The 14,677-nt window shown below is 43.4% G+C and overlaps 1 protein-coding gene across 3 annotated transcripts; it reads left to right on the top strand.

The window, feature by feature from the left end:
• Positions 1–10,169: 10,169 nt before the first annotated feature.
• Rpl34 (ribosomal protein L34) lies at positions 10,170–13,895 on the top strand. Of its 3 annotated transcripts, none has more exons than XM_021158141.2 (5): positions 10,170–10,244; positions 11,410–11,483; positions 11,563–11,662; positions 11,846–11,949; positions 13,768–13,895. In XM_021158141.2, the coding sequence occupies exons 2-5, from the start codon at positions 11,419–11,421 to the stop codon at positions 13,850–13,852; spliced, it is 354 nt and encodes a 117-aa protein (XP_021013800.1). In that variant the 5' UTR covers positions 10,170–10,244; positions 11,410–11,418; the 3' UTR covers positions 13,853–13,895. The 3 variants fall into 3 exon arrangements, with proteins under 3 accessions (XP_021013800.1, XP_021013802.1, XP_021013801.1); XM_021158143.2 differs by having other exon boundaries at positions 10,225–10,373; XM_021158142.1 differs by having other exon boundaries at positions 10,225–10,441.
• The last annotated feature ends 782 nt before the right edge of the window (positions 13,896–14,677 follow it).

The raw sequence follows: 14,677 nt of genomic DNA, 5'->3' as shown, positions 1-14,677 counted from the left end.
CTGCAGGAAGGGGGAGGTGGGACAGTACAGGGCACACTCAGGAAGACAGAATGGGGTTATACTAGGAATATCTTTGTGGTAACATGACTCAGAAGGTCATAGCACTGACTGCCAAGCCTGATGATATGATCTGAGTCCAATTCCCAGAACCCATGTGGAAGGAAAGAACTGATTCCCAGAAGTTATACCTTGACCTCTGCACTAAATAAATACATGTAATAAAAAATATTTTTTGTTTGTTTTGAGACAGGGTTTCTCTGTATAGCCCCAGCTGTCCTGGAACTCACTCTGTAGACCAGGCTGGCCTCGAACTCAGAAATCTGCCTGCCTCTGCCTCCCAAGTGCTGGGATTAAAGGCGTGCGCCACCACACCCGGCTAATAAAAAAATATTTTAAGGGCTGGAGAAGTGACTCAAGTGTTAAAAGCACTGACTGCTCTTCCAAAGGTCCTGAGTTCAAATCCCAGCAACCACACAGTGGGTTATAACCATCTGTAATGGGATCTGATTCCCTCTTCTGGTGTGTGTGTGTGTGTGTGTATCTATCTTTTCTGTTTTATCAATCTATCTATCTATCTATCTATCTATCTATCTATCTATCTATCATCTATCTATCTATCTATCTATCTATCTATCTATCTATCTATCTATCTTTTCTCTTTTAAGAAAAGAAGACCTAGCCGGGTGTGGTGGCGCATGCCTTTAATCCCAGCACTCGGGAGGCAGAGGCAGGCGGATTTCTTAGTTCGAGGCCAGCCTGGTCTACAAAGTGAGTTCCAGGACAGCCAGGGTATACAGAGAAACCCTGTCTCAAAAAACAAACAAACAAAAAAAAAAAAAGTAAAAGAAAGAAAAGAAGACCTTGAATGCCAGAGGTGATGGCTAATATCAACAGGTCTGGAATCATGGAAAGATGATCCTCTGGCCATCTGTGAGGGATCGTCTACACTGGGTTCACTGAGATGGGGAGACCCACTGTAATGTGAACAGTACCACTTCATGGAATGGGACCCAAGGCAGAATGAATAAAAGAAAGCTAGCTGAGCACAAGCCTCCCTCTCCCTCTGCTTCCTGATTGCAGATACCATGATGGACCACAGCCTCTGTCTTAGGGTTTCTACTGCTGGGATGAAACAGCTGGGTCAAAGCAACCTGGAGAGCAAAGAGTTTCTTTCATTGTATGGTGTGTAGTATATCATCCATGGACATTAGGTCATTGTATGGTGTGTAGTACATCATCCATGGACATTAGGTCATTGTATGGTGTGTAGTATATCATCCATGGACATTAGGTCATTGTATGTAGTATATCATCCATGGACATTAGGTCATTGTATGGTGTGTAGTATATCATCCATGGACATTAGGTCATTGTATGGTGTGTAGTATATCATCCNATTGTATGGTGTGTAGTATATCATCCATGGACATTAGGTCATTGTATGGTGTGTAGTATATCATCATCCATGGACATTAGGTCAGGAACTCACAGCAGGAACCTGGAGGCAGGAGCCGACATAGAAGCATGAAGAGTGCTGTTACTGGCTTGCTCAATGCTTTTTTGTTTTGTTTTGTTTTGTTTTTTACATACCCCAGGGCCATATGAGCAGGGGTGTCCCCATCCACAATGGGCAGGACCTCCCATATCAAACACCAGTTTAAAAAGATACCAATGAAAAAGGGTTGCCTATAGGCCTTTTCTATAGGAGGCATTTTTTTAAGTTAAGATAGATTCTTTGTAAATGAGTCTAGGTTTGTGTCAAGTTGACAAAAAGCAACCAGGACACTAGAACTGTGCATCAGAATAGACCCACCCTTCTTTGCTTTTGTCAGGCGTTGGCCCCCCAAACATGGAAAGAAACAAATGTGCCAAGCTAAGGAATCTGTGCAGAACTCTAGGTTTTGGAGGTGACCCCAGGTTTCTGAATGACAACCAAGTAGTTAAAAACTGTTTTAGAATAAATGAGCCAGTTGGTTTTGCACGACATTACCACACAAAACAGCCAAGAGTCAACTATGGGAGAGGCCACAAAGAGTGGTCACACAGGACCCAGGGCCCTCTGGCGTCTGCCACACCCCTTTTCCTGATTCTGTTCTTTTATCCATCAAAATCATCATTTCTTCCCATTTCTCCGTCTCGTCACCAGCAAGCACTGATTCTTTCTGGCAGCCATAAGGCTGCCATAAGCCATAAGCCATGTTCCTGAGGGAGGCGGATCACAGCTTCTGGGATATCCATGGCTGGAATAAGAAAATCCCTGTGTGGTCAGGAAGAGAAGGGAGGGATAAAGGGGCAAGCACCTGCTCTTGGATCTCGAGAGCTTTCCTCCGAGTTTACCAGGAATCAAACAGGTGTGTGTGTGCAGGATGTGCAAACATGTCTTCATCAGCGTTTAATCTTCAGCTTCAAGAAAACCCAGAGCTCTCGGAAAGGGGGAAAGTAAACAGCTGAGCACTCGAACTCATTTACACTTCAAATACACTTTCAGTCGGTTAGTCCTCGACTAATCAAATAGCGTGTGCATCCCTAAAGTAGTATAAAGTGACACACTGTGTGGAATCAATTTTTCTTTCCAAAATCATTAAATCCAGTAGCCTGTGACTCTATCCCTGCTAATTCTGGTACCCACCCTTTCATCCTCCATTAACTTTGGCACGCCTAACAGGCTGTCAGGAATAATTTCCCAGGACGTAAATAATTCAGAAATTAAAAATTAATAAATAATAACAGAGAACTACTGGGAAATAGGCTGGGTCAATTAGCGCGCTCCACATTCTGTTTCTTCGCAGCAGGGGGGACAGCCGCAGTCGTTACTTGAATCTTTCCTTCGATTCTGAGGTCTGATTTACAGCTCTTCATTATTGGATCCAGTCAGGCGCAATTACCTCCATCACTATCTCAGTTCCTAACTTCAAAGAAACGAGCGCTTTCTCGGCTGCTTTTTTTCTCCTTGCAGCAGGCTCAGCTTGACATCCCTGGAATTTCTTCCACGCAGACTAATTAATAAGTCTTCCACTTATCATATTCACTTCTCTTCTTTGATGTGCTACCTTAGTCAATCATCCCATTTAATTAGAATTGCAATGATAACTTTACTTATCTTGTGGCTAGATGTAAATTAGAATAACAGGATTTTAATTCCCTTTCCGATGAGGTTATGACATTTCGGAAGACAAAGTTTCAACACAAACATGATATTATGTACTTCTTAATGTGGGGGTGGAAGAGCATTCTGCAAAATTATTTGCCCTTTGTAACAAAACAGGATGACTGCTGAACAAACAACAATGGAAATCAATACACTAGCATCTTCTACTGCATCAACTCACCAAGCCTGCCTCCTGGAAACAACTGCCTTTGTTTACATGAGAAATTGGGCAAAGGCAGGTTTTGCTGTTCCCAAAGGCAGTGTCTATGTTTTCAGGAGAACTGTAACTTCAGGAAACAAGCCTCCGATACACTAACCCTTTTCCTCCTTACACCATTTCAGTGACTACTCTATTTGCTTGGTGAAGTCTATGGGGCTTTCTTTAGACACCTCAAAAATGCCACAAGGAAATGAAACAGAAACATTTGTAACGAGGTGTGATCCTGAAGTGTGAAGCTGGGCAGCCAGAGAGAACAGAAAGCAATAATCCCTTTAATAATCCCAATAATCCAGAAAACAACCCTAAGGCTGGAATTCCTAGAGCACCTACTATGTGCCAGCCTTAGTCTGTGCTGCCCCTCTCATTTTCACAGGATACCTGTAATGTAACTGTTCCCATAAAACAGATACAGAGACAAGCCGTGAGGTTAACTTGTCTTCTCAAGGACACAAACGCAGCATGTGAGGAGGAAGAGATCAAAAGAGGCGACCACTGAGCTCTTAGGTCGAAGCTTTCCATGATCTGCTTCCAACTCTCGGCCAAACTCCTGCTCTCTCTAGCATGTTAAGCCATCCAAAAGAAATCTCCTGGCATTAACCCTCTGCCAGAGTTTAGTTCATGCCTTTTATGCCTTCTTAATAACATACGTTTGCTTAATATATTTCCACTGGTTTAGAGAGAGACATTGGCAGAAATTTTGCACTGTGACATGTTTATGAAATAGTCATGTGATTTCAACGAGCACACATCCATTACCTTTGAATAACAAGTAGGGAAAAAACAAACAGTAGACTGTGTGTGTGTGTATATATATATACATACATACACACATATATGCTTTGGAACACAGAATTACAATTTTCTCATGTTTTCTTAAACTGTCTTCCTGCAGGAATACAATCATTAGTGCATTGTTTTGTTTTTGAAGTTACTAACAATAGGAGCATCAATGTGAGTTTTCCCGTAACTGCTGTCCTTGCTCTTTCAGCCATCCCCCCGCTTCTCTTCCCCCTCCCTTCTCCCCTCCCCCTCCCCCATGACCATGTCCAGTTAGTCAACAAACAGCCATTACAGAGACCAACAGAAACTTATTTCATTAGCAAGGGCTGAAACCATCTCACCAATGCCGGTTTGAAGCTAACCTTTGGGGAATTTAATACAGTTGTTCTCTGACAATAGAGCTTGGTTCATTTGCTACTTAAGACATGATTATTTAAATTAAAGTTAATTGGTTTCCCTACTCCCCTGTAGGGCTTTAGGCTCAGAAACATTTCTATTAGAAAAATCTAATTTGTTCTCAAACTCCTATTTCTAAAACTTAGAATGTTAAATGCTGTGGTATTTTAACCCTTTGTAAGGAAAGTGATTCCTAAATTCTGGTACAAGTTAACAAAGCTGACTGCATTAAAGACACAGTAACACTTTGAGAGAAGGCTTTAACAGGGGTCTTGGGAATAATCCAGATACAGTGACCAGTGGTCTCTACAAAGATCCAAAGATTGAACAGATCCTTGATAATTTTATTTGACTCTTCCTCCCTTCCTTTCTTCCTTTTTATTTATTTATTTATTTATTTATCTATTTAGTATATGTAAGTACACTGTAGCTGTCTTCAGACACTCCAGAAGAGGGCATCAGATCTCATTATAGATGGTTGTGAGCCACCATGTGGTTGCTGGGACTTGAACTCAGGACCTTAGCAAGAGCAGTCGATGCTCTTAACCACTGAGCCATCTCACCAGCCCCCTTCCTTCCTTCCTTCCTTCCTTCCTTCCTTCCTTCCTTCCTTCCTTCGTCTCCTTTCTTGAGACATGCATAACAGCCCTATCTGTGTCCTGGAGCTAGCTCTGTAAACGAGGCTAACCTCAAACTCATGGAGATCCACCTGCATCTGCTTCCCAAGTGCTGGGATTAAAGGAGTGCACCACACCACCAGCTATGTAACTTCTTCTGAGGAGACCCAGAAAGAAGCTGTAACTACAAGGGCTGATTGACACTCTAGGGCCTCAGTAATGTGGAGGAGTTGGAATACTGCAAATCCAGAGCTCAATTCTCTTGGGGCATCTTCAACTCCTCAATGGTCATTGATCACCCTCCTTTGTATCTTTGTCGCCATTAGGTAAAGCTCCTGGAATGCACAGATAGACCCCTATTATCCACCAAGCAAAGAGCTAAGAATGCCATCAGATAGCACTGGTGGTCTAAGGTCCTCCTCGCATGCTGCAATCTGTCTGCCCAACGCATCTACCAATGCGTTTGAAAAGCATATTCTTTTATGACTTTCTTTGTTCTGTTACTACAAAAGGCTCACTTAATTACTAGTTCAATGGTATGCTGCGAACATTTGCAGAAACCTCCATCTGTGTTCTTGTGCGGTGGCACTCATATTTGGCACCAATATAACCCATCTCTTTTGTTCCTTTGAGGTGAGGACTGTTTCTTTCCTTGATATGCTTAATATTCATTTTTAAATGAAGACATGCCAAGGCAAGATCATCAAATTAAGCTGGGCAGTGGTGGTACACGCCTTTAATCTCAGTACTTGGGAGGCAGAGGCAGGCAGATTTCTGAGTTTGAGGCCATCCTGGTCTACAGAGTGAGCTCCAGGACAGACAGGATTACACAGAGAAATCCTGCCTCGAAAAACCAAAAGAAAGAAAGAAAGAAAGAAAGAAAGAAAGAAAGAAAGAAAGAGAGAGAGAGAGAGAGAGAGAGAGAGAGAGAGAGGGAGGGAGGGAGGGAGGGAGGGAGGAAGAAAGGAAGAAAGGAAGAAAGGAAGAAAGGAAGAAAGGAAGAAAGGAAGAAAGGAGAAAGAAAGAGAAAAAGAAAAAATGCTGATTGTTGTTAACTGCAAAATTTTGTTTATACCTTCTCTTTAAAGTTTTCTGTTAGCATACAAAATAATGGTTTTACTATGCTGTTTCATATATGCCATTGTACCTTGCTAGTCACTCTAACTATTCTTCTTCCTTCTCCCACCTCCACTGGCCCCCTTTGTGCCCGTTTATGCTTTCATGACCTGCATGTACACACACATCTAAATCTTGATCTGCACATGAGAACAAACACGGAATGTGTTCTTTTCACCTTATAACCTTTTCTTGGCCCCTGCCTTTAGTTTCCATCTACTTTCTTACCATATAGTCCATGCATGAGAGAAAACATGATATTTGTCTTTCTGACTTTGGCTTATGTTGCTTAATATCATCTCCAGTTCTATTTATTTCCCTACAAATACTATAATTTTATTCTTCATTACAGCTGAATAAAATCGTGTACATACGTGTAGGTGTGTGTGTGTGCACGCCAATCACATTTTCTTCATCTAGTCATCTGCTGAGAAGAGTTTAGACTGTGTTTATATATGTGGCTAAGTATGGAGCCACACATCTGTAATTCCAGCATTTGGGAAGCTGGGTGAAGAGGAGTATGAATTTGAGGCCAGCTTGGTCTACATAGAGAGACCTTGTTTCAAAACAAAATAAAACCTATTTACAGATTCATTTAGACTTCTCTCTTTCCATATAGAGTGACATAATTTTTTCCACAAGTGTAACTGTTTCCAACGTTAATTACTGCATTTTTATTCAAGTGAATCCAATATGTAAGCTTTGTCTTCAAAGCCACATCCATCTACTAAGCTGTGATCTGCCTTCCTATTTTGTTCCACTGGTTATGATGTCTTTGCTTTATCAGTTCCACATTTTATTAACTCTTTGTAATTAATAAATCTTAACCATGGAGATGGCATGTATGCACCATATTTTCTTCCACAAGAGGAAAAATCTTATCTTTTCTAGATTACATTTTATAGTCAGCTCATATGAACTTTGCATTTGTGGGATTTTTTTTTTTTGGGTTGTTTGTTTGTTTGTTTGGGGTTTTTTGGTTTTTCGAGGCAGGGTTCCTCTGTGTAGTCCTGGCTGTCCTTGAACTCACTCTGTAGACCAGACTGGCCTGGCCTCGAACTCAGAAATTCGCCTGCCTCTGCCTCCCAAGTGCTGGGATTAAAGGCGTGTGCCACCACGCCGGCATTTTTTTTTTTTTTTTTTGCATTTGTGTTAAATTCACAAACCAGTTAGAAAAGAATGGATGTTTTATAGCGTAAGTTTTCCTAAGTATAATAATTTATCTTCATGTATTCAAGTCCTCCTTAATACTTTTGAATATGATTTTATAGAGATTTGAATAACTTCTGTTAGGTCAGCTTCTAAGCATTTGACATTCTCTAAATTTATTGCAAATGGTACCCTTTACATCAGTGGTTCTCAACTTTCCTAATGCAGAGACTCTTTAATATAGTTTCTCATTTTGTTTCTTCATAACTATAATTTTGCTACTGTTATGAATCATAATGTAGATATCTGATATTTTTGAAAGGGTCCCTAAGAACCACTGCCTTACATTATTAATTCTATTTTGTTGCTGGTATTCAGAAATGTAATTTATTGTATATTATTTTTCAGTTGTCTTGGTAAATTCCTCTATAACTACTTGTAGTTTATACAAAGATTCTTTAAAACATTTTAGATTCATTTTCTTTTATGTGTTTCGGTGTGTGGTGTGCTTGTATGTCTGTGCTGTCTGTGTGTTTAGTTCCCACAAAAGTCTGAAGATGGCATCAAATCCCAAGGATGATTGTGAGCCACCATGTGTGCTGGAAATTAAACCCAGTGCTCAGGAAATGCAGTGAATGATCTTAACTGCTGAGCCAGCTCTCCAGCCCTGTCCTCAAAGATCCTGTAGATGCAATCATTAAAATGTTTTCATGAGTGATAAGTATATAGCTCCATACAGATTCACAAACTTAACCCAGAAGTCAAAACATTATGATCATCACTCCAGATATGTCCTCTGCCTTCTTTTCCTCCCTCTTTCTCCAAAGATAACACAGTGCTGACCTCTGACCGTTTGAGGTCGCTCTTCTCATGTTCTTTTACATATATGCTGTCTCTTACCTAATTTTTATACCATTCATCTATAGTCTTTTTAAAATTTTTTTCTTTTTAAAAAATTTAAAAAATAATTTTTGTTTTGTTTTGTTTTTTGAGACAGTTTTCTGTGTGTGGCCCTGACTGTACTGGGACATGCTCTGAAGACCAGGCTGGTTTCAAACTCACAGAGATCTGCCAAAAGGTGTGTGCCACCACTGCCCAATTATTTTTTATTCTTATTGCTACATAGAATTCCACTGAGCAGATGTATATAGATCAAGCTAGCCTCGAACTCACAGCGATCTATCTGTCTCTGGTGAGATAAAATCATGGGCTATCCGTTTTTGTCCACACTATTTTTTTAAATGAATGACTGGGTTGATGTGGATTTAACTAAGGGAAGGAGAGAGGGAACATTCCTAACTGCATCTCTTATTTGAAATGAGCTGCAGATATAGTTTTTAATGTGATTTCTAAGTGTGGCTATGTTTATCTGCATCGAGATGGAGAGATTGGAAGGTTTTCAGTGTCGACTCTTTTTCCTTTTACACCATTACTAGTCAGAATCTGTAGTGCTCCATGGAGTGGAACACTTTATTAACTGTGTGGTTGTTAGCGGGTAGCTGATTATATCAGGGCGTTATATATTATGCAATGAAAACATGAATTGACTGGATGAAAACATTTAGGTCATTAATTTGATGACTTTTTTTTTTTTTCTTTTTCGAGACAGGGTTTCTCTGTGTCGCCCTGGATGTCCTGGAACTCACTCTGTAGACCAGGCTGGCTGGCCTTGAACTCAGAAATCTGCCTGCCTCTGCCTCCCATGTGCTGGGATTAAAGGCGTGCGCCACACTGCCCGGCTTAATTTGATGATCTTGCCTTGGCATGTCTTCATTTAAAAATGAATAAGAAAATGTATTCATTCATTTATTCAAAACTAGGTTTGTCCCTCTACACCAGCCTTTATCCAACGCCTAAAGCAGAGACTGGAGAGATTCCACAGTGGGAAGAACAGAGACCACAGGCGCATGCATACTAGACAGCTATTTGAGAGAGACCCGAGGAAAGGATATAATCAGAGCGGTTTACCTAGTTTCTTGACAAAGATGACAGTGATAATGGGCTCTTCTTTCAAGTCCAAGGAAGGTGTTCATTACTTTTGACAACATGATGAAAACCAAGGACCCATAGTGTAAACGTTCACATAGACATTTGGAGGTCGCTGACCCCCTCTGGTCCTCCTCTTCATCTCGCAGACAAAACTTTACCATCCAGGCAAAGCCTCAAATAGTCGTTTACACACAATCATAAATTAACCACCCTTTATAGCGCCCGCTCTTGCTCTCTGTAAGACTTGCAGGTTAAGTGCTTTAACTTCGGGAGACCTTTTGATCAGAGCGCCGCAGGGGTATTTAATAATATCTTCCTTTTAGAGACTTACGGACTTGCCCAAAGTGAGATAGCTAGTAATTAGCAAATGTTCGGTTAAAAGTCTGTAAAGTGTGTGCTCTGGCTGAATAACAGAAGAGGCCGGGAAGCAGAAGGGCCCGGGCTACCTTATGTATGGGATGCCATAGAGATTTAAAACCAGGTCTAATTACCCTAGGCTAAAGGCATCGTGGCCCGTGTTTTCTCTTAGGGAAGTGGGGACGCCTCCTCTGTCACTCGCTTTTGCTCCCACCAGGGACCTTACACCTAACTTCTCACGTGACGTTCCTACGGGGGCTAGAGAACGCGCCCGCCTACGGAAGCCGCACTACACTTCCGCCGCTCAACGCGGCGCCACCCACACAGGTCCCCGCGTCCGCTTCCGTACAACATGGCGGCGCGCTCGCCGACGCGCCGCTTTCCCTGACGTACTTCCTGTCCGGCGCCGTCACACTTGACCCCTGAACTCACCCGCCCCTTCCTTTTCCTCTTCCGGGGACGGTGCTCAGAGGTATGGTGGCTTTCTTCTGCTCTGTTTTTTTTTACCGTTTGCGATCCGTAGCCATCCGAGGCGTCAGGCGGGCGGGACGCCCTTGGGGACAGGGCTGTCGCTGGGGTCGGTGGTGAGGGACGAGGAGAGGTGCGTACCGGCCGGGGCCTCGGCTCGTAGATTCGGGAAGCCCGAGATCAAACCCGGCTTCCGAAGCGGTGAGTGGCGGGAGCTCCGGGACCCCTCGGCCGCCGGCTACGGCGAGCGAGAGGCCGAAGTCGTGGTCGTGAAGCGCAGAGCGAGCGGAGCGCGGCCTCCGGCTGCTCTCCTGGTGCTGTCTGCCATGGTGGCTAGTCAGCGAGCGGGACGCGGTGGCAGGGACGGTGGCGGCGGCGGCGGAGCCTAGCTTGGTTAGGAAGATACGAATCAAGCAGTGGCGGCTCAGGGCCCATGGTCGCGCTTGGCGTTTGGGCTCCTTTTACGTAAAGTGGGTGTTGGGAAGGTGTGGAAGACAGGTCACCTGTAGCGTTTATTAATCAACTCCAGCCATTCGTCCCAGGGTGTGAGATTTAAACGAAGTCGCCTGTGTGTGAAGCTCTCGGGTAGAACGTTTGTCTGGCACGTTGACGGTCTGGATTCCACAATGCAGCATCGCTGCTGCGGGCGGGAGAGTCGTTTAGTAGCTGGTCTGCTAAGGAATGAACGAAGTTGGGTTTGAAACAGCACGAAACCCGGTCCCAGTAGTAAACAGATTTACTTCGCCAGGATGCTGCTTTGGGACAAGATAACTTACCAGCTGCCGGCACTGGGGTGGTTCGGAGTCTTCATCCTACTGGTAGCTGTATAAATTAGGGGGAAATACTGTCTTAGAGCCCAGGAGCCGGCTCTGTATTGCCAGGAAATAGCACTGTTGGAGGTTCACCCAAAGGTCCCATTTGTCATCCTTTAAATAAACTAGTGTTACCAAAGCCCATGATCAGGATTCTAACCAAGCTCCACACTTGTCTACCAGTAGGAAAGTGTCTGGTATTTTATTCGTCTCTAGTTTAAATGTGGGATTCTTTAGAACCGGGCCTTTGTAAGAGCACAGTGTGAATGAGTGTGTGTATGAATGTAAGATTTGTTATGTGGTGATGCTTTGACTTTTATTAAGGTGAAAGGTGATTGTATTCTCTCTAAATTGTAGGCACTCAGGATGGTCCAGCGCTTGACATACCGCCGTAGGCTTTCCTACAACACAGCCTCTAACAAAACTAGGCTGTAAGTATCTGCAAGTTTGAAATAACTGTCGTCAGTTTTCTCTGCGGTATGCTGAGCTACTTACAATCTCCCTTCCTAGGTCTCGAACCCCTGGCAACAGGATTGTTTACCTCTATACCAAGAAGGTTGGGAAAGCTCCTAAATCTGCATGTGGCGTGTGCCCAGGCAGACTTCGAGGGGTGAGTGTCCTTTTGAGAGAGTTTTAATCCCTTGATATCTGCAGTCCCGAAGTAGCCAATGTGAGAAATGACCAAAATGGCTTCCCAGTAAAAGCAGACATCCCTTTGTAACCTAGTTCCCCGTTACTAGGAAATGCCTTTTTCCTTGAGCATCCTAAGGTAATCACAGTCTTTGTTCTACAGGTTCGTGCTGTGCGACCCAAAGTCCTTATGAGATTGTCTAAGACGAAGAAGCACGTCAGCAGGGCCTATGGTGGGTCCATGTGTGCCAAGTGTGTCCGTGACAGGTGAGTGCGTGAGGGGCCGAGGCAGGCTGTGTGTTACATGGTGTGCCAGCCTGGAGTCTCCCCTTGACACCTGCTAGGAGATGGGGTCCTGTATAAAACAGTGGTGCTCCTGTTGTGTCAGAATTTGGGGGCGTCTTTAAAGTAGTTTTGGTTTACAGAGAGCAGACAGGAAAGAGATGCTGAATTAGTGTTTGATAGTAGGCAGCTGGGGAGGAGTCTTAGAGGGTTAGGAACAGTGTTGGTTTGGGTGGCTGATTGAGGAGGTGACAGGCAAAGCTAGAAAAGATTGTGAAGGGCTTTAGTCTTAGATGGTGGGACCAGGTGACTCGCAAGCAAAGCTGAGGGTTTGACTTGACAAGATGAAGGTTTGGGATCTACAGAGGCTTTTAGGCAGCAAGCCTTTGCCTTACTACCTGATGCTGGCCTAGAGAGGGTTTGGTGGTGAGGGGTTTAAATCATTTGGATACTGGGAAGAGTACAAGGATGGCTGTGGTTTATTTGCCGAGCACCAGATGACAGTTCAGAACTTCTGGATGGACTTTCTGGCTAGGTGGAGGTGTTTGGAGGAGGAAACCGGCACTTCCAATTTCATACTCATAGTACAGTGCAATGCTCGGTGTCGTTAAGGGGAGAATACAGAAGCTGGGCTGGACTCTGATTTGTTTGGTAGTTTTACAGAACGCTCTGACCAAGTGGGATATTTTGTTTCTTGACAACAATCTGCCTGCCCTGTTTGTGGTAGTTGTTCACTAAAAGGAGGAAGGCCTCGTACCTTAATACAAGCACAGGACAAATGTTCTAATGCAGGCCATCTGAACTTCATAACATAGCAGAGATATTTCATGCAGTTGTAGAAACTGGGTTGGCATTTGAGGCCAAACCGGAATGATGCAAATGGAAAAGAGTTCCAGGCTCTGGTGATTGACCTTAAGGTGGTGACTTTTGAGCTACAGGGATTTGCTTGGCATATTTGATTCATCCCCTACAGAATCTAGATTTGGGCCTAACAAGATGGTGGGAGGCAGAGGCAGGCGGATTTCTGAGTTTGAGGCCAGCCTGGTCTAGAAAGTGAGTTCTAGGACAGCCAGCAGCCAAGGCTATACAAAGAAACCCTGTCTCGAAAAAAACAAAAACAAAAGAAAAGTGATGGTGTCCTTGTCTTTAACACATAACACACACGTTCTAGTTCATAGCTGGTAGCTAGGTATTATGGAAAACCATAAAGTGAATAAAACATTATTTTGATATGTCCTGGATCCTGATGCAAGAAATAACGTTAGTCAGAAACTATCTTAAGTGATGGTCTTGTCTTGGGTATTGTCTGTTAGGTTTCTATTGCTGTGATAACTGTGACCAGAGGTGACTTGGGGTGGATGTTATTTTGCACTTGGAGGTGCTAGTCCCATCACTGAGGGAAGTCAGGGCAGGACCTGAAGCAGAGGCCATGGGGAATGCTGCTTGCAGGCTTGCTCTCCTTGGCTTTTTCAGACTGCCTTCCTAAAGCACACATTCACCGCCCAGTGTGGTACTGCCCACAGGCCAATCTTGGAGGCATTTCCTGATTGATGGTCCCTCTTCCTGTATGACTCTAGCTTGTGCCTAAGTTGACAAGTAACTTGGCCAGCACAGCCACTTTATTTTATATGATCATGAAGCAGTCAAGATTACTTGGAATTGGAGAAGTCCTCCACAAATGTTCATGTAACTTCATAAGCTTTGTGAAATTTTTTTGTGCATTTTTCTAGGCCCTTGATTGCTTTGCTTCATCTTATAGAGGTAACGTTCCCGTGTTAATAACTGGGTTGTTTTTCTTTCTAGGATCAAGCGGGCTTTCCTTATTGAGGAGCAGAAAATCGTTGTGAAAGTGTTGAAGGCACAAGCACAGAGTCAGAAAGCAAAATAGACATGCAAATTTTTTAAGTAATAAAAATCAAGACTTGGTCTACTCTTCTGTTATCTGTGATTTGTTTAGGACTAATTTATAATTGGGTCGTTCTTTTAAGGAGACGCTGGCTGGAGGTCACTGGATACTAGAACCTTGGGTGGTTCTTCTGATTAGGATGGGTCCTTCTGCTCAACTCTTAACGACACTTAGACCACTTCTTAGTATCTCCTTTGCAGTGTCAAACCAGGAGCCAGCCTCAGGCTGTTTTGAATGAAATCTTTAAACTTTCTAAATCCTCTTTTGGACTTGGAGCACCTAAAACAACCCCAAATGATTCTCGGATTGTGATTTTCATTGTGGTTTTTCCGGGTTAGGACATTGAAATCCGGGCTTTACTTTGGTGCTGATGCTCACTAAACAAATTCCCTGACGCTCCTTAAGGCTAAGAGAACTAACACTGGTACAAGAGCCGTACAAAACCTACTTTTATTTCCTACTGTATTCTGTAGCTCCACATTTAGCCATTGCCTCATGAGCTGGCGATATGATAGGTCTACAGAGGGGGGTTTCATGGTAAAAGGCAGAAATCTACCACATACATGCCAGCAAGCACAAGACACTAAAGTCTTTTAAGAAGTGAAGCATAGTTCTGAGTTTGTTTTTGAGACATGATATATGGCTCAGCTTGAACTTGGGGTTCCTACTTAGAGTAGAGGAGCCCCTTTATAGCCTCCCCAGTACTAGTACTCTAGGTGTGTGCCCTGGTGCTTGGCTAAGAAGGCAGTTTGTAGAGGGGTTAAAGGGATCCCAGAAAATGGATAATGTCACATTAGAACATTCTCA

This window comes from Mus caroli, chromosome 3 (assembly GCF_900094665.2).
Source record: "Mus caroli chromosome 3, CAROLI_EIJ_v1.1, whole genome shotgun sequence".
Classification (NCBI taxonomy): Eukaryota; Metazoa; Chordata; class Mammalia; order Rodentia; family Muridae; genus Mus; species Mus caroli.
This window is presented reverse-complemented; position numbering and strand designations above follow the sequence as displayed.

Coding starts and splice junctions, on each gene's coding strand:
- Rpl34 (XM_021158141.2), top strand. CDS start 11,419: ATGGTCCAGCGCTTGACATACCGCCGTAGGCTTTCCTACAACACAGCC. Junction 11,484..11,562: donor GCCTCTAACAAAACTAGGCT/GTAAGTATCTGC, acceptor CTCCCTTCCTAG/GTCTCGAACCCCTGGCAACA. Junction 11,950..13,767: donor GCCAAGTGTGTCCGTGACAG/GTGAGTGCGTGA, acceptor TTTTCTTTCTAG/GATCAAGCGGGCTTTCCTTA.